The 17,744-nt window shown below is 49.9% G+C and overlaps 8 protein-coding genes across 8 annotated transcripts; 3 read left to right on the plus strand and 5 right to left on the minus strand.

Annotated features, from left to right (window-relative positions):
* Nucleotides 1-137: 137 nt before the first annotated feature.
* ASPWEDRAFT_167924 (sialidase family protein) lies at nt 138-1,196 on the minus strand (the record flags this gene model as incomplete). The annotated part of the gene is made up of 1 exon (XM_040830216.1): nt 138-1,196. One exon carries the CDS (start codon nt 1,194-1,196, stop codon nt 138-140), a length of 1,059 nt encoding a protein of 352 aa, XP_040695610.1.
* Nucleotides 1,197-1,333: 137 nt separating this feature from the next.
* ASPWEDRAFT_102227 (Zn(II)2Cys6 transcription factor) lies at nt 1,334-2,455 on the minus strand (the record flags this gene model as incomplete). The annotated part of the gene is made up of 1 exon (XM_040827457.1): nt 1,334-2,455. The coding sequence occupies one exon, from the start codon at nt 2,453-2,455 to the stop codon at nt 1,334-1,336; it is 1,122 nt and encodes a 373-aa protein (XP_040695611.1).
* Nucleotides 2,456-2,638: 183 nt separating this feature from the next.
* ASPWEDRAFT_148005 (uncharacterized protein) lies at nt 2,639-3,711 on the plus strand (the record flags this gene model as incomplete). Its single annotated transcript, XM_040829540.1, has 4 exons — nt 2,639-2,740; nt 2,796-3,007; nt 3,050-3,396; nt 3,440-3,711. 4 exons carry the CDS (start codon nt 2,639-2,641, stop codon nt 3,709-3,711), a joined length of 933 nt encoding a protein of 310 aa, XP_040695612.1.
* On the minus strand, nt 3,318-6,329 carry ASPWEDRAFT_35560 (beta-glucosidase). Its single transcript, XM_040834250.1, has 8 exons — nt 6,165-6,329; nt 5,927-6,120; nt 5,831-5,883; nt 5,565-5,787; nt 5,267-5,516; nt 5,058-5,220; nt 3,437-5,012; nt 3,318-3,393 (listed from the first exon to the last, which is right to left on the minus strand). Exons 1-7 carry the CDS (start codon nt 6,283-6,285, stop codon nt 3,713-3,715), a joined length of 2,304 nt encoding a protein of 767 aa, XP_040695613.1. The 5' UTR covers nt 6,286-6,329; the 3' UTR covers nt 3,318-3,393; nt 3,437-3,712.
* Nucleotides 6,330-8,140: 1,811 nt separating this feature from the next.
* ASPWEDRAFT_82528 (uncharacterized protein) lies at nt 8,141-9,682 on the plus strand (the record flags this gene model as incomplete). Its single annotated transcript, XM_040839564.1, has 3 exons — nt 8,141-8,366; nt 8,652-9,148; nt 9,314-9,682. Coding segments are annotated over 3 exons (1,092 nt in total), but the record flags the coding sequence as incomplete, so codon positions are not given.
* A 1,446-nt stretch (nt 9,683-11,128) lies between these two features.
* ASPWEDRAFT_35563 (NADH:flavin oxidoreductase/NADH oxidase) lies at nt 11,129-12,767 on the plus strand. The gene is made up of 2 exons (XM_040834251.1): nt 11,129-11,457; nt 11,507-12,767. Exons 1-2 carry the CDS (start codon nt 11,293-11,295, stop codon nt 12,599-12,601), a joined length of 1,260 nt encoding a protein of 419 aa, XP_040695615.1. The 5' UTR covers nt 11,129-11,292; the 3' UTR covers nt 12,602-12,767.
* A 173-nt stretch (nt 12,768-12,940) lies between these two features.
* On the minus strand, nt 12,941-15,953 carry ASPWEDRAFT_167930 (uncharacterized protein; the record flags this gene model as incomplete). Its single annotated transcript, XM_040830217.1, has 2 exons — nt 12,941-15,480; nt 15,524-15,953. 2 exons carry the CDS (start codon nt 15,951-15,953, stop codon nt 12,941-12,943), a joined length of 2,970 nt encoding a protein of 989 aa, XP_040695616.1.
* Nucleotides 15,954-16,121: 168 nt separating this feature from the next.
* On the minus strand, nt 16,122-17,522 carry ASPWEDRAFT_35566 (zinc-binding alcohol dehydrogenase family protein). The gene is made up of 3 exons (XM_040834252.1): nt 17,262-17,522; nt 17,097-17,214; nt 16,122-17,049 (listed from the first exon to the last, which is right to left on the minus strand). Exons 1-3 carry the CDS (start codon nt 17,514-17,516, stop codon nt 16,352-16,354), a joined length of 1,071 nt encoding a protein of 356 aa, XP_040695617.1. The 5' UTR covers nt 17,517-17,522; the 3' UTR covers nt 16,122-16,351.
* Nucleotides 17,523-17,744: the final 222 nt, after the last annotated feature.

Consider the following 17,744-nt stretch of genomic DNA (forward strand, 5'->3'; position numbering starts at 1 on the left):
CTAGATACGAATAACAAAATACAAGAACAAATGACAAACGAAGGAAGAACAAATAGCAACAACAGAAGAATAAAGTCTAAGTCTATCTGATGCGATGCAGATGCAACAGAACTCAGATTACCCACAGTAAGCGATATTCAGAACCACGAAATGGTCCTTCCCTTAGGCCCCCCATGATCATACACAGCCAGGAACCGGTTGTCGTCCAGCGTCATAATGCCCGGCCAGCTACTGATGGCTTCGCTCGCCAGCGATGGCTCAGTCCACGTCAGCTTCCCGTCCACGGGAGGGCCAGCAAACACAGCCTTGACCGAGGCACTGGTGGGCCAGTTGATGGTGCTAAGGTCCTCATCGGTCATGAACACCACGGCCAACTGACCATTCGACAGAGAGGCAATCTGGGGTGCACCGGCGTTGTGGCCTTCAGCGGGAGTGTAGATCGCCTGGCGCTCCGACCAGGTCTCGCCGTCATCGTAGGAGATCAACGCCTCGATGTTGAACGTGTTGTGCGGGTTGGTCTCAAACACCATCACCAGGGCGTCGCGTCCCTTGTCCTTGGTCTCGGCGATGCCGTTCATTCCATCGCGCACCTTCTGGTCGGCGCCGTAGAGATTGCGTGGCGCGGTCCAGGACGAGCCTTGATCAGTCGAGGTGACCATCATGGTGCACTGGTTGTCCGAGGCGAGTTCCTCCGAGTAGGTCAGCTGCACCTCGCCGTCCTTGCCCAAGCGCATGAACGGCTCCCACAGACCGTTGGGAGCAGACTTTTCATACGCCTGCGACGCAAACGACCAGGTCTTGCCGCCGTCTTCGGAACGGGAGACGGTGATGCGATAGTAGGTGTAGACGCCGTCTGCGTTCTTGTCATGGTTGCGGAAGGCCGCCAGGACGACATTGGGCGCGATCTCGAGAAGGAACATGTTGTCGGTATCGCCAGAGCCGCGAGTGACTTCCGCGTAGTCTTCAAAGGTCAGGCCATCGTCGATGCTCTTGGAGACGCGCAACACGCGGTCTCCGTCTTCGGTTCTGGTGAAGCTGCCGAGAATCGAGCCGTCGGCCAGACGGGCGGTACGGACATAAGTGCCCGAGTCCTGAGAGGAGATGAGGCGCTCATCGTTGTTGATGGTGCGAATGCCGGGGATATCATCACGCCGTTCGAGACCGAATTTGCCCAGGATCCGCTGGCCGAGTCCCATGGTGATGATGAAAAAAACGAGGAGAAGAGTCGCCGATCGCGACGGAGAGCATGGCGAGCGCATCTTGCAGAGCATGCCTGAGAATGCAAAGAATGCAAGGGATGAAGCAAGGGGGTGTGCAAGGGATAAAAAAGGCGTCAGGCGAACACGTCGTGACAATCCCCGATCTCACATCTCACCATTTTCCAAATTCGGAGATCAGGAATGTGGCTGAGTTGAAGGATCAGCGCGGCTGATTCGCGGGACACTCGCCCTGCGATCCACCAGCACGAGCTCCGACCAAGCAGCTGCAGCCACAGATGGAACAGAAGCAGCGCTCGAGGGTCTTTTTGCAGCAGACGCAGACGGAATGAAGGTGGGATGCGAGGCCCAAAGGAGAGGAGAGAATCGGTGGAGGGGTTGCGGTGGAAGTGGACGAGCAGCTGGAGGGGGACATAATAGGGGCTGTCGGAGTGTGTTTCGAATAGATCCTGCATCTGAGGTGAGAGAGATGATGATAATGAGTCTATGAATAGAGGATGAGATGATAGATGAGATGATACAGATAGAGTATTAGAAGATTGAGATGAGATGAGGGCATCGTGTTTGATCTGCCAGAAAGAGTGGGGGAGATGCTGTTGCAGGATGGACGAGAGATGGAAGAGACCCTGCTGCATCATGAACCAGGTAAAGGCAGCAGGATCAGACTGGAATATCCACGAAGGAGAGTCATCTGCAAAAGAAGTCATGTTGATGACCAGACAGGCAGCGTAGAGATGGCTGATCTTGTGTGGTCCTACATCGTCGAGCTGTTCATTCACGAGTCGAGCTGCTTTCTGCGCATGGACGAGAGATGCCATCTGATGCGATCGACTGGGCTGGAGATGATGCAGATGGCGAGCAGAAAAGGCCAACAGACTGTGGATGAGGAATGGATATGAAGCCGAATGAGGGAGGACGAATTGGGCGAAGATGGACTTCCCAATAGGAGATGCGAAAGAGACGTCGATGCAGTGGGCAAAGTTCTGCATCAGATGGGGGGTTGGAGTGCCGGCAGAGTCGATATCGACAGACTGGAGAGTCGATATCTGAGTCTGGCTGATCTGGTTGATCTGATAGACACAGTCTGTCTGCTGGCGACAACATCTGCTGCACACTGGATGGACTTCGTCGCATTTGACTCGGGCGTGTTTGCAGGACAGACATCCTCGCCGAGACTTCCAATGCGACCGTCGTTTTATGGTTGGTTTGGGTTTGTCGAGGGAGAATCTATGATACATCATATGCAGATAGATCGTATATTGTCTCGATATCGTGACGTTGACACTTTGGATGCAGAAAATGCGGACCCACATTTCCCAAACAGGAAATATCGTATTCAGTGGGGCAACTCTATCTATAACCTTCAACAACATTCATTTTTTTCCTTTCTCTCATTCTCATCTATTCTCTATTCTTCTATCATGGTTAACGTGGCAGTCGCAGGTGGCACAGGAGGTGTCGGTCGAACCATCGTCGACGTTCTCCAAACCTCCAAGCATGAAGCTTTTGTTCTCTCACGAAAGGTATCTATCTACACAATATACTATATACAACAACTATAAAGTGCTAACAGATCAGCCATCAAATGGAGTCATTCCAGTTGATTATAGCAACCTTGACGAGCTCTCCTCCACCCTCGAACAGCACAACATCCACACCGTCATCTCGGCCTTTGCCGTCACAGGCGATTCTCTCGCCCATGCCCAGATGAATCTGATCAAAGCCGCCATCCAATCGAGCCAGACGAAGCGATTCATCCCCAGTGCTTTTGCCATTCCGTATCCTCGCGAGTGAGTGTATCTTCTCCTTGATCTATCTGTCTAACCTGATAGGGCATTGCAACATCTGCCTCAACTGGAAGACTACTTCAACGCCATCGAATTGCTCAAAGCATCCAACCTGGAATGGACTGTCTTTCTGAATGGCATCTTCCTCGACTACTTCATTCCCCCCTCCATGCCATCCTATCTCAAACCCAACGTCTTTGTGATCGACATGGCCCATAAGGTCGCAGCCATTCCCGGCGATGGCAGTGTGCCTGTCACCTTTACGTACACCTTTGATCTGGCTCGATTTGTCGTGGCTGCGTTGGATCTCGAACACTGGCCGGAGGAGAGTAGAGTTATTGGCGACGAGATGAGCTGGAATGAATTCGTTGCGTTGGCAGAAACAACTCTAGGTGAGTTCTATCTCTGTATGTCTCATCTCACACTAATGAGTAGAATGCAAATTCGACATCCACTACGATCCAATCGACAAACTCAGGCAGTTTGAGATTACCGAGCTCCCAGGCCATCAAGCGTTGTATTCTCACTTTCCCCAAAAAGCATTCCAGTGGTTCATGTCCATCTTTGAATTGTTCACCACTGATGGAAGTGCCTGCATTGAAAAAGAGGGATGTCTGAATGAACGGTTTCCAGAGATTCACCCTCTGACTGTTGAGGATATATTAAAAAGATGGAGGTATTCATTCAATTCAACAGCAGCTAGATAAATTATATATCAAATGACCCCGTCAAGTCTAGATCTCTGCTTGACTTTCCCACATACACTTGATACGTCCCCTTCTGCCACTTCCACTCCTGCGCATTCACATCCCACGTACTCACGTCTCGTCGATTCAGCTCAAACCGTACAGACTCTTGCTGTCCAGCCACGATGTGCACCTTTTCAAACCCTCTCAGCTGACGGACTGGACCGTTGGGGATTCCCAGATACAACTGGGCGACTTCATCGCCGTCCACTGCGCCGCTGTTCTCAATAGTAGCAGAGACAGTCGTGACAACATCCCACAGACGGGGATTTCCACCAGATTCAATCGGGGCGGATGGGGGATACTCCGAGTAGTCGACGTTCGACTGGCTGATCTGCAGGTTGGAATAGTTGAACGTCGTATACGACAGTCCGTATCCGAATTCATACCGCGGCGTGATATCTTCCTTGTCAAACGCGCGATAGTCGATATACACGCCTTCGCTAAAGTTGGACTGCGGGAACAGCCAGTATTCGCCTTCTCGTTGATCAGGATGCAGCAATGCTCCATAGTCAGACTTCTTCTTTGCCACGGTATATGGCAGTCGCCCGGATGGGTTGGCCCGGCCGTAGAGGAGATCAACAACTGCTCGACCGGTATCCTGACCAGGAAGATGGCCAAAGATGACAGCAGTGACATTGTCATGCTCAATCCACTCGTCAACCAGCCGGATACCAGCGTTGTGGATGACCACGATGGTGTTGCTGCAGTTGGCTGCGACATTCTTCACGAGCTCATCGCTATACTCGTCTGTCAAAGACGGACGATCATAACTCTCGGTGGCATAGGCGTTGATAAACACCAAACAGGCATCGCTGGTGGGATTCACCACCGGGTTCTTCTCATCAAAGTTCCACGACAACGAACTGCCATCTTCGTATGCTTGACGCTGAAGAGCATCAATCGGGGCATCGACATACGCCGGTGAATTGGCACCAGAGCCACCAGCATTCCATAATGTGTGGTTATACTGGGCGGCAGGGCTGGATGAGAGGAAGCTAAACTTGACAATCTCAAGGGTCTCCGGGCCTTTGGCATCGTAGCCAAACACAGACACCATCCGGGGTGACTTGAGGGGGAGAGCTTGGTTGACGTTCTTGACGAGGACATGGCCTTCGATGGCACTTTGAAGGAGGACATCTTTGGATGCGGGCGATCTGCCAATGATGCGTTGATGCTCGACGTTGACGTCTTTTGGCATTCCAATGCCTGGCGATGGGAAGGATGCATCTTGGCCGAGGAGATACCATGTTGCCATGATTCTATCTGGTCAGTATTGATAACTGTTAAAAAGAGAGGATACATACCTGGTAGCCATGTCATCCAGTCTCGATGCCTCAAAAGACCCGTTGGATATAGCCGTCGTGAGATTCGATCCCCAATAATCCGAATATGGCATCGCCATGTCCAGGCCAGCATCAGCCGACGCCAGTCCTCCATGTTGGGCATACCAGTCGGAGATGACATATCCTATCTAGTTAGAGATATTCCAGATAGATCAAGACAGATGGCATACCCTGGAATCCCAACTCCGTCTTCAACAGCCCGTTCAATGTCTTGCTGTTCTGGCATCCATACGAGTTGTTGACGCGGTTGTACGAACACATTATAGACGCCGTGCCTGCTTTGACGGCGTCTTGGAAGGGCCAGAGATACAGTTCGTGCATCGTCTGGTCGTCGATATTAGACGATACAGAGGCTACATTCTCGCCCTGGTCATCCACCTCTGGATTGCGGTTGGTTTCTTGTTCGTTGGCAATAAAGTGCTATTCCATCAGCCCATATCAATTGTATAGACAATATCAGTAACATACCTTGGTGGACGCTCCCACTCCTACTGACTGCACGCCTTCAACTGTCTCAGCCACTAGCAGCCCACTGTGATACGGATCGACCGAGACGCCCTCCCAGTTGCGTCCTCCTTCGGCGATTCTCCCAATCGGACCAACCACCGGGCCAAGCAGGAGATTGACGCCTTTTTGGCGGAATTCCCGGCCCATGTGGATGCCCCGCTGGCGTGCCAGATCTTTGTTCCAGCTATATCTGTCAGCCAAGTTCTTTCTCAAGGAGAGTTACATACCTGGCACCAACATGAATCCCGCTCGACCATCCGTTGACATAATCAGTTGCTCTCTACTATGGTCAGACATGTTCAATAGAGAGTATAAAGACATACCAATCCATTGCTTGCATCACTGACGCAAAGCCCCGGGAATCCCAAACGGGAAATAGCAGCAATCTCTCCTGAACAGCCCGAGTTGACGGTGATGCCCGCAGTCAAGTTGACTTTTTCTTCGGCTGTGAGGTTCCCCACAAAAGCCTTTGCTTTGGCAAATGCAGCAGACCACGATCCAGTTCCGTTTGCCTCGGCTGACTGGTTAGTCTCGTCTGATACTTCTGGTGAGATGACTTACGCGAAGGATAGACCGGAGGGGACTGTCCATAAAAGTACGCATCGTTGGTGATGTTTTCTCCAGAAACAGCAGACAACAGAGCAAGGCCAACCAGGCCAACTAATGATGTCGAGGAAACCATCTTCTTGCTGATTTGCTCAACAACACAACTCTATGGATTGATTCCCCTCTTTATACCGCTGAATACCTCAGTATGAGCGATTTCACCGGCTAATCTTCGGTCTCTAGACAGAATATCTCCATCGAGCCGGTGACAGCCAAGCTTACAAAGGTGGGAGACGTGGGGTCTGGTATGAGGTCAAAGCCACTGTTAGTATTCAGAGTATGAGTACACAAGTGTCAGAATGACAAGTTTTATCAACCTCCTAGGAACTATTAATCTATTACTTATTTTGTTATATCTACATGGCCATGAACACTACTATGTTGAATGAATATCATCCTGTTATTCAAACCGCTATACAGGTATACACATATAGTAATCTGTATAGACACCTCCACATCCCTATCTGTGGGGACCCCCGCAATCCGGGGTACACATGGTTGCATCACTACAGAACCCCGCATTTTGTATAGAATTACTCTGCATATCTCGGGAAATTACCGGACAAAGGTTACATTTGACATCTGCTGACACTGTCTCCACATCCGGGATCGAACTCGACATTTCAGAATGATTCATACCTCACCATAAGTATTATGCATCACGAATGTGCATTAGAAAGCTAGCCAGGCATACCCCTCAATTTATCAGGCTATGTGCAATGATAGTATCTACTACCATAACATCCTCTTGAATGGCGTAACCAGTGTAATTATCCACCAATGACTTGGGGTATAGTTCGGGATGATTCTCTCAACTGTTCAGTCCGAGATGTCATGTATACAACTGGTTTGAATATATATTTCAACTCGATGGCGTTATTTTGGTGGTTATGCACACCATAGCTCTTTATACATGCTATTAGTTTATACAGCATCCCTTTCCATTGGCAGAGAGTAGATCGATTGGAGAGCGATCTACACTGCCGATGATAACGATTGAGGGACTCTATAACTCAACAGGTGATAAAAGGTATGCTAATGGTACAGAGCATTAAGAATGCGTCAGATTCTTGATGGATCTATAGTCCATTAGTCTATTCTTGAACAATTTCAAGGTGCTATGCCAAGTAGAAATATATAGTTTGTCATTAAGTATGGTTTAGCAGTGCAGGTGGAATTATCTGTTAAATGAATAACTGCAGGTCAATCTTCTACAGCTGAACTAAAATGCTACTACATAGACATGAAATCTACCTGACTGAAGAGTTCTGGATATCAGAGGTAAGTAGAGTGCTGACTTGTCTGCGAATTCTGCTTGACCCATGACAAATTGACTAGCATGAATTATTGATGTAGTGTGTTTGCCCCTCAGCCATAAGCAGCAGTGATAACGCCGAATGTGGAATCTCCATTAGAGCTATATAGCGGGGCAGTGGGTATTCCGGATATCTCGATATCTCACTAAATACAAAATTACAAATTCACCCTTTGAAATACCCCTTTAACACTGCAAGTGACATCTTTGAAATTAACTAAAAAGTAATTATACAGATTTCTTAATTTAATGATTCAATAAGACTCTTTCAGCTGAAAGATCGGATCTACATACTCGAGATCTACTACCCCTGCATGAACCGAAAACAATTTTTTCCGATGTTTAAAAAAGCAAACATGCAGTACTATTTACACTCTATCTATCAATCTATTAACCACAAAATGAGGAACAAATGAATGTTCCACTGACCGCTCTCCAACGACTTTCGAATACTGCAAACAGCCTTTGGATCGGCATTGACTATATGTGATGAAAGTCGGATCACCTACATACCGTAGAAAAAAGCTCCTTCCTGAATGGGACAGATCTATAAAGCTAGTTATATAAAAGGACTGAATATCATTACATGTTAATCCGCATCTCTAATCAGACAAAGATGAAATTCACCGACTGTCTAGTGTCTGTAGCCTGTCTGGCCAGCACTGTGTCGGCATTTGGCAATCATGCCCACAGACATGGTCTTCTCCAGCTTCCCAGGGCATTCTCGCGAGAAGGGATCTGGCTATATCCTGCTCTGCACCCTGACCATGACTCGGATGACCTCCGACATCTAGACCCTCAACTTTCGAAAACACTGCATTACTCTCAGGAGGGACACAGGCGTGAGTAACCCTGACGTTATGAATGATTATGCTTGATTCTAATTTGATATATCGCAGCTGCCTTGCATGGTGCAAAACACGCGCAGTTACAGTCGACATTTTCCGGCCCAACAGTGGCATTGGAACACTCGAGTCACGTCAAGGATGTTGTCTGTGATGGTAAAAACAAGACCATCCAAGTCTGCTTCAAGACCCCCGAGGCGTTGCAACGGGTGCAGACGTCATGGAAGGACGAGATTGATTCCGACACGTTCAACCTGGTTACCTATCATATGGGATGTGGAGATCAAACTGGAGATCATCGCTCTTTCTTCCGTGCATCCAACCCAACTGTTGATGATGAAGAGTGCATGACCGTGTCAGCTGAACCTCTGAATGAAAGACAGGCTATACACGCTGGTGATCTATCTTGGGGAACCTTTTTGCACCCAGAGTACCAAAAGCGACAGCCAGCCAAAGGGCATGTCAAGACTACAATGCCTGAGCAACCAACGGGAGAAACAGTTGATATCACGAAAGATCCCGATGCAGTCCAGGCTTTCTTCGACACCACTATTAACACCGACATACCAGACAAGGAGACCCAGCCCCTGGATTTCATGGACAATAACTATAATCAACTGTCCAAACGAGGTCTCTTTTCCTGGATTTTAGAAGGCATTCAATCCATTGTCAAAGTAAGTGTTCACATCTCCTTAACCCTTAAAACCAGGTGCTCACGGATTTGTTCACAGATTATTCAAGTTGCCACCAAGATTTGGGTCCGGGTTGTTATCCTAAGGGTCAGGATTACCATTGAGTATGCAATCGTGGTGGCCAGCCTTATCATGGTACCCTTTGGGCGTCCTTTTGATAGAGCCTACCATGCCGACCTTCCCTTTGACTTGCATACCGCAACCAATATAGGAATCGGGTCGGATGCTGCCAGCTTTCTGGGGGGGCCACAGAATGGATTTGTGCTCGCTCAAGAAGGAGTGGCATGGAATGTTCAATGTGTGGATTGTGGCGCTCGAGGGCATTTTTCCTTTGATGGAAGACTGGCCTTCAGTACTCCCAATGGCCTCACTGCGGCTGAGATCGCACTCACCAACCATGAGCCCCTGGAGATCGATGCTGTGTTTCGCATCAACCTGAATGGAAGAGTGTTGAAGAACAAAGGCAATTCAAAGTATAAAACTGCATTCACAAAAGAGTTGTACAACGTTGGGCTTCCTGGTCTCTGGATTCCCAAGATCGTTGCCATTGGACCCATGGTTACTGTTAGTACAGGGGTCAGTCTCTATTTTGATGGTCACATGGAGATTGTGACCGGTGCTAAATTCCAAATCGACAAAGGGCTTGTGACATTGAACTCAACCAAAGGAGGTAGGAACGAAGCATCTGGCTTCCACCCATCTGCTCAATGGGTGATGGCGGGCTCCCAGGGGAAGGAAAAAGTCGATGGCGGCATTAAAGGAAACGCCGTGGCAACTTTTGATTCCAACATTCCTGTTGGCCTTGAATTCGGCATCAATGTCCTGAGCGGGTTCAAGGAGACACTGGGCGTGTTTTTCGATCCGTCGGTCTATTTCACCGCAGGGATTTCCGTCAATGAAGGGCACAAATGTGATCAAGGCATCGAGATGCGAGCCGGAGCCAAGGGCCGAAGCTACTCGTCCGGGCTGGGGATTTGGGAATACCAGTTCGGTGAGTGGAAACTAATGGAAAAAGGGCTGGGCTGTCTGAGGTGGAACCACGGCTTCGAGTTCAAGGCCGACGATGTTGAGCCGGATGTTCAGCTGGGCCAGGAAGTGGCCCAGACGCTGGGGGAAGTTCCTTCGGATAGGAATGCGACGGTGAAAAAGCCCGGTGCGGTGCTGGCCGCGAGCGCCAATGCCAGCCAGCATGAGTATCACGACTATGAACAGCACGACGGGCAAGGACAGGTTCCATTGCCCTCGACGCAGGGATTCCGAATGATTCAGGACGCCAACCTGACCTCCACCTTGGTGTCTGGCACCGATGGCAATGTGTATTTGGTCAACAACTCGGCGGCGTACGATATCAGCGCACCGTGGGGTTCTCTGGATCTAACAAAGAATACTTTCAATTATGATGTGTTTGGTCGCCTGATCCATTATAACCACACTCAGACCCGCAAATCCGCTATGGTCAAGGTAGGTGTCGCCCATGGTGAAGCAATGCCCGTGGGCCACCGACAAATGTAAGTGAAACCACCTGGACCGACTGGACTATTTTGGATATTGACTGCGCCCAAACAGGTCCTTCACGTTGCAGGAGGGAAAGGACGAGGCCTACCTGCTCAGCTACAAGTACGATCCAACCGCAGAAGACCCAGACTACCAAGCCGACCCCGGTCTAGCCGATGAAAATGTCATGTTCTGTTTCCCTACGGTATGCCAAGTTGCCGATGGACTGCAACTGTATGCATCTCGATATGTGGTCACCGGGGATGGAAAAGCATTGTTCATACTTAGTGATGGTCTTCGGGCAGATGTGACAAAGGCATACAAGATAGACTTGAAAGCATTGGGACTCGACATTGAGCCAACCCAATGCCGGACAGTGAGGTTGGTCTCCAACTTTAACAAGTCAATGGCAGGTTGAGATAAATATCCTATCTGGATCTAGTGACAATCTAGTCAATATTGAATTCAAGCAGTTATCAAGATTGGAGAAACTGATTCGGATATCATTGCCGGATACAGATACTGACCAATCACAGCGCGCCATTCGGGCCGATTATTCAGCTCGGAGACTTTTTGCCTCGGCCTTGCCTTCCACAGAATTATCCATGTTTCGGAGCAATTATTCAGACGGAGAGATTCAGATTTGAAATCAACCATCGTCTCCAATGGGGACAAGTAGAAATACCCTGCATATCCAGTCCCTGTAGAGTAGATCATTAACCAGACAGACAAGAACAATGGCCGACATCGACAACACCCCCGCCGCGGGCATTTCCTACTTCACCCCCGCGCAGCCCATCCCTGCCGGCACTGCTGCCAGCCCGCAGTCCAACGGCCAGCAGCCTCCCAAGCTCTTCCAGCCATTGACCATCCGTGGCGTCACTTTTCAGAACAGACTGGGCGTAAGATCCCCCTCGCGACGATTACTGACGAGTTGTGCTGACGAAGCAGTTGGCGCCCCTGTGCCAATACTCCGCCCAGGATGGTCACATGACTGACTGGCACGTGGCCCACCTTGGCGGCATCGCCCAGCGCGGACCCGGCCTGATGATGGTCGAAGCCACCGCGGTCGTGCCGGAGGGCCGCATCACGCCCTGGGACACTGGTCTGTGGAAGGACTCGCAGATCGAGCCCCTCCGTCGGGTCATCGAGTTCGTCCACAGCCAGGGCCAGAAGATTGGTGTGCAGATTGCCCACGCCGGCCGCAAAGCCAGCACCTTCGCCCCGTGGATGTCTGGCGCTGTCGTCGCTCCTGAGAAAGTGGGCGGATGGCCCGACAATGTCAGGGGCCCCAGCGACATCCCCTTCGACCCCTCCCACGCCCAGCCAAAGGCCCTGAGCTTGCAGGAAATCGACGAGCTCAAGACCGCTTGGGGTGACGCCACCAAGCGCGCGATCGCCGCCGGTGCCGACTTTGTCGAAATCCACAACGCTCACGGATACCTTCTCTCTTCCTTCCTGGCCCCGTCCGCCAACAAGCGCACCGATCAGTACGGTGGCTCCTTTGAAAACCGCATCCGATTGCCCCTCGAGATTGCCCAGGTCACCCGTGACGCCGTTGGTCCCAACGTCCCCGTCTTCCTGCGTGTGTCTGCCACCGACTGGCTGGAGGAGACTCTGCCCGAGGAGAGCTGGAAGACAGAGGATACAGTGCGCTTCGCCCAGGCGTTGGCCGAGCAGGGTGCCGTGGATCTGATCGATGTCAGCTCTGGCGGTGTCAATGCCGCACAGAAGGTCAAGTCGGGTCCTGGTTTCCAGGTTCCTTTCGCCGTGGAGGTGAAGAAGGCTGTCGGGGACAAGCTGGCCGTGGCCGCCGTCGGTTGCATCACCGATGGTCGACAGGCGAATGAGCTGCTGGATAATGGATTGGACGTTGCTCTCGTCGGTCGTGGATTCCAAAAGGACCCTGGATTGGCGTGGACCTTTGCTCAGCACTTGAACACCGAGATCGCCATGGCCAACCAGATCCGCTGGGGATTCACTCGCCGCGGAGAGACTTATTATATCAACCCGACGGTCTACAAGCCGTCCATTTTTGACGCCTAGATTATGATGATGAACTGTATAGACATAGAATAGATTTCCTTGGTGATATCAAACACACAAGTACATAAATCACAAGCCTTATGAAGTGTGAATACAGACTTGCAACAATAATTTACCTGGTGCCTTAGGCTGCTGTTCACGGGCTTTATTGGCTATTCCCATTCCCATGTCTGTAACCAAACAATCAACATCAACGTTGCTGTCACACTAACAACTCAGAACTAATCTATCAGCAGATATTTATGGCAGGTGGTCACAACTCATGCCTCATCGATTCGCAATATCCCAGACCCATCGAGCCCACGACCCGAAGACATATGATCCCTGAAAGAACGCCCCTCAGCGACGGTAGATCACGCCACCGCGCTGGAGATAATCAGCATTCGCGACATCACTGCGTTCGTTCATGAACTGGAACTGGCAGATGGTGGAAATGGAATAGACTAGATTGTCAGTTGAGAAGGGACCGAACTCGGCCGTCAGAGTGACGAGATTCGAGTCTGTTCCACGGCTCGATCGTGCTGTTTGGATGACTTCGGTGCTGCCAGCAGGGTCTGTAACCCATAGCAATCGCCTGCAGGTTGACAGAACATGCCTTATGTCGTTATATTGCTCAGAAGAATTAATCAGCGCTCCCTCTGGCAGATCCAGAAATGAGATACACACACTGCTCGCCAGATCTCTTTCGTCCACATCATCAAGTTGCATAACAAGGCATGTCCCGATGTGAGGATTCTGTAGAAGCGCGCTCTGCAGCTCGGATATCTCAGACCCTGTGTGATTGTCCTGACAGAGAATGACGACCTTTTCCTGCCAACTGCTGGCTGCGACTGCAGTGGACACCATAACACTTTCGGCATTCACGGTCCAGTCCTGCGAACTGGGCATCTCAATATCCACACCCGAGAATCCGCACTGGCGAAGAAGAGTATCCCACTGGGGGACAGTGATGAAGGGACACCACCGTCGCACCGGTTCGATCGCATTCCACCATTCTGGGAATTGACCAAAGGTCAACGGAGTCCACAGTAGATCCTGTCTGATGCCTTCTTGGACCACCAGCTTTCCTCCGGGCTTGAGAAGTGACCGGGTATGTTGCAAGGCCTTTTGTAAATCTGCTGCTGTATGAAGCGTATCTGCAGCGATAACCATATTGTATGAACCGGGTGCAATCCCCTGGACAACAGGGTCTTCCTGTATATCCAGTTCCTGGAAGGACAGAAGATCTTGCCACTCCTCTAGGTTGTCTTTAATCTGCGAGAACTCTGCGTTCGACACATCTGTGAATGTATATTCTGCCACAGTCGGCTTTTCAAACTGTGGGCAGAGCGACTGTAGACAGCGCTTCGTGAACCCCCCAGTTGCACCTCCCACTTGGAGGACTCGCAGATCGGCACAGCCTTCCCTCATGATGGAGAAGTATGATGCCAACGAGGCCGGGATATCGCCTAGCCCAGACAGCGTGTCGCAATACAACTTCATCAGATTGTCTTTTTCACACATCAAATACCGCGGGCTGACCTCTGCATGTAGAATGGCAGGTATATTTGTTCCCATTCGCACGAGGAGCCGCCCTTGAGGGGTTTTCCGTACGGCTTGATACAGCCTATCCTTGGCTTTCTGCTCTCCTGTGAATAGACTCCATTGTTCCAGAGGCACCAGAGCCAGTGAATCTGTGACAAGATCACCAGCGACTAGTTTCATCCACTCATAATACCGCTGCAAATGCCCTTTGAAAATCCTCGCTGGGCGATCTCTGAGTTGGCCGAGGGCGTCTGTGATCAACAACACCGATGCGAGTTGCATTTGATGGAGGTTCTGTGGCTGTATTCTGGGAGCTTGTGCCGGCATTAAGCTGTGGAAGGAAGAGTTGGTGAGCATGTTGACATCTGGTTTCCATTTGTTCCGTAAATGTTCTCGACAGTATGTCTTGCTCTGTTTTTCAACGATATCTGCTCCAGCGAGGTGTGGGAAGAGGTCTGTCAGAAACTGAGGGTTATACTTTTGGTGGCTGTGGTTGATTTCGTATAGACCGACAGAAGCTGACTTGGTGGCCAGATTTCCAACTGTCTTCAAGGCAGTTTCCACCGTAGAATCCTTCCGGTCAAGCAATGACGAGTATGAAATGGGAGATCCAGCAGTCTCATTGACTGCACTTCGCATGGCCGCGTGTGGTCCTATTTCGATAACGTCTATCGATGGACCAGAGAGCATTGCGCGCACACCATCGATGAATCGGACAGGGTTAATGACATTATCCACCCAGTATGAAGGAGGCAAAGAAGGGCTCGCAATCTTCCCTGCGGTGACGGTGGAAAACATCTCAACTTCGGGGTTCGAGACGAAGAACCTGCCCGATGGCAATGGGTCTATTAGTCGCAAATATTCGTCAGCAATGGGCTTCATGTGCTTTGACGAATGATAGGCATTTTGGACATTGATCTTCCGTGCAAAAATTCCGTCGGCATCGAGGAAATACTTCAGCGCGTCAACCATCACTTTGTCGCCAGAGACGGTGCAGTTGTATGGACTGTTTAAACATGCAAGCACTATTTCGCCAGTGTATTGACTGCGGACTGCATCCAGGTAATACTGCAGCTTCTCCTCCTCAAGCCCAACGGCCATCATGGTTTCTCCGAGGGATTTTCTCTTTACTGAAACATATCCACGACAAAATGCAATCTTCCAGGCAGCTTCACGGGATATTCTTCCTGCACAGTATGCGGCGGCAATCTCACCGGAGGAATGACCAACCACATAAGAAGGGAGGATATTCCAGGTCGCAAGAAGCTCTACAAGGGCAATCTGAATGGCCACTGAGGCCGGCTGGGAAATCGCGGGATTGTGAATGTCACTGTTTGGGTTGTGGAAGAGTTCATCTATCTAGTTAGATGACGCATGGCCATAAGGGGCTGGTCTTACCTGTGAGTGACCATAGACTGCCTAGGCTCTGCATATACTTTGCCGCCTCGTCGAGGGATTCTTTAAACGCAGAGTATATTAATAGCTGCTGTCCCATATGTCGATACTGGGCTCCGGAGCCAGTAAAGATAAAGCCAATCCTCAAACTCTGTTTGATCGTTGTATTGAAAATATTCTGGTCTGATAATCGATTCTCCAGCTCATCAAGCGACCTAGCGAGAAGATAACTGTTGCAGGACAACTTGGGTGTCTTGGCAAGAGTAAAGGCCAAATCGTCCATTAATCTTTTATCGTTTTGCGGTAGGAGATAGTCTTGAAGTTGTGATGCGGTTTTTCTGAGACTTTTCTTGTCCACAGCAGACAAGACGAAGAGCCGTGGTGTTTCTTTACCCTGGTTAGCCAGGGAGGCTTGCTGTATGTTCATCGCCATTGATTGTACTAGTGTGAGCATCTGTGACTTAATTCAACAGACATAAGTATTGGACTTATATATCCATCTTCATGCTACAGAATGATACAATTCTATGACGGTATGCAGCGTTTAGTATGGTTTGACAGCCATACCTTGTGTAACCATTATACTACCTATAATACGCTGCGTGTACATTCCAAATACGCCATATACCGAAACAGTATACTTGATGATGATAAAGAGTTCTTTGCCATACTTAGTATGCAGGATGACGGATTCGGTATACTCCAATAGCTTTGGTCGGTCATACCAACCTCCTCTCCTCTACAAATAGACTCATCTACATCGATACACCGTTAAATTTGACTAACTTTTATTTAGTCTCTAGACTCACAATCTTCAAAATAGTAAGTAAATCAACCATCAGCCAATCGCGGAGTCTCCGCAATGCGAAACACATACTTGACCGCGCTTGCCCTGTTGGCCTTCAAATCCTTCATCGCCTGCTCAACCCCCTCCAGTCCATTCGCCCTTACCTCGAATGGATGACCGGAGAACGACCCGACTTGCAACGCGCGCGTGAACCAGCGTGAAAAGACAAAGGCCAAATCGCGCGAGTCCGCCGTGTCACTCTGGCCATGTGCACCGCCAACCCAGGTATTCGAGGCGATGGCGGGTGACACATCATAGGAATGAGGCAGCACAAAGTTTACTTGGCCGCCTGCTGTCACGACATTGCAGAGGACCTCTGTGCTGTCATACGAAGCAATGGTATCAAGGGCGTGGAGAACTCGAAAGTGATTGGTTGCGTTGAGCTGGATGTCGATGTTATGCATCGTCGCTTCCGGCCCATTGCGGTAGTCGACGATGGTGTCACCCTTACTGGGATCGAGGAATTGCTGAACATAGCTTGCTCCCTTGCCAGCCACAGCGATGATCGGATGGACGTTACTCGCGCGGGCTAGTTTGATGGCAAAAGAGCCAACAGCAGTGCTGGCACCGTAGATCACGAAGGGAATAGACTGGGAAGCAGGGGACCATGGGCATGGCAGTCTCAGATGCTGATAGAGCGCGATGGCGGCTGTGAGGCCAGCAAGGGGGATCGTTGCTGCTTCTATATGGAATTAGTCTGCGTGAAGCTATAGAGAGGGGGCGAAATACCCTCAAAGGATGTGTTCTTGGGCAGGTGAAATGTCGTATGGCTCCAGGCAACGGCATACTGGGCATACGAGCCTCCAGGGGCAAGCATTTCGTGGAAAGCAGCAACGCGATCACCGGGCTGGCAATTAACATCTCATCCCATTGAATCTAGGAGAACGATCATACCTGGAATTCCACTACGTTCTTGCCGACTTTCTCCACAACACCAGCTATATCATCACCCTGATTGATTCCTTCGCGCACCTTTTCATATCGAGGAATCGACGAATCATCACTGGCAGCCAATTCCGGCACTTTCCAGTCTTTGGGATTCGAACCCGAAACAACGACTTTGATGAGAAGTTGATCGTCGTTGAAGTCGGGAATGGGAGCGTCAACGATGTTGGCTCGGGGGCCGGGGACGTTGATGACTTGCTTCATATTGTGTAGAATTGATAATTGAAAATGAAGCAAACCAATTTTTTTAGTGCGATTGTCTTTATTATATTATTGTGCTCGTGCTTGATAATCATTGATAGTCGGTGATGTCATGACTCGAAAGTGCGGAGATGGATCCACATGTGAAGTCAGAGAGTATCTACAAGCTGTGATGATTGATTCACATTCATCTGTTTGCTTTGAGTTATTCCAGAACTTGGATATCCTTGG

This window comes from Aspergillus wentii (genome assembly GCF_001890725.1).
Source record: "Aspergillus wentii DTO 134E9 unplaced genomic scaffold ASPWEscaffold_1, whole genome shotgun sequence".
In the NCBI taxonomy this organism is placed as follows: domain Eukaryota; kingdom Fungi; phylum Ascomycota; class Eurotiomycetes; order Eurotiales; family Aspergillaceae; genus Aspergillus; species Aspergillus wentii.

Excerpts from the sequence above, each read along its gene's own strand:
- ASPWEDRAFT_35560 (XM_040834250.1), bottom strand. The coding sequence starts at position 6,285 with ATGGTTTCCTCGACATCATTAGTTGGCCTGGTTGGCCTTGCTCTGTTG. Across the intron at positions 5,884-5,926 it reads GTGATGCAAGCAATGGATTG|AGAGCAACTGATTATGTCAA; the intron begins GTATGTCTTTAT and ends TGACCATAGTAG. Across the intron at positions 5,517-5,564 it reads GAGTGGGAGCGTCCACCAAG|CACTTTATTGCCAACGAACA; the intron begins GTATGTTACTGA and ends CTGATGGAATAG.
- ASPWEDRAFT_35566 (XM_040834252.1), bottom strand. The coding sequence starts at position 17,516 with ATGAAGCAAGTCATCAACGTCCCCGGCCCCCGAGCCAACATCGTTGAC. Across the intron at positions 17,215-17,261 it reads AGAACGTAGTGGAATTCCAG|CCCGGTGATCGCGTTGCTGC; the intron begins GTATGATCGTTC and ends GTTAATTGCCAG. Across the intron at positions 17,050-17,096 it reads CAAGAACACATCCTTTGAGG|AAGCAGCAACGATCCCCCTT; the intron begins GTATTTCGCCCC and ends AATTCCATATAG.
- ASPWEDRAFT_35563 (XM_040834251.1), top strand. The coding sequence starts at position 11,293 with ATGGCCGACATCGACAACACCCCCGCCGCGGGCATTTCCTACTTCACC. Across the intron at positions 11,458-11,506 it reads CTTTTCAGAACAGACTGGGC|TTGGCGCCCCTGTGCCAATA; the intron begins GTAAGATCCCCC and ends CTGACGAAGCAG.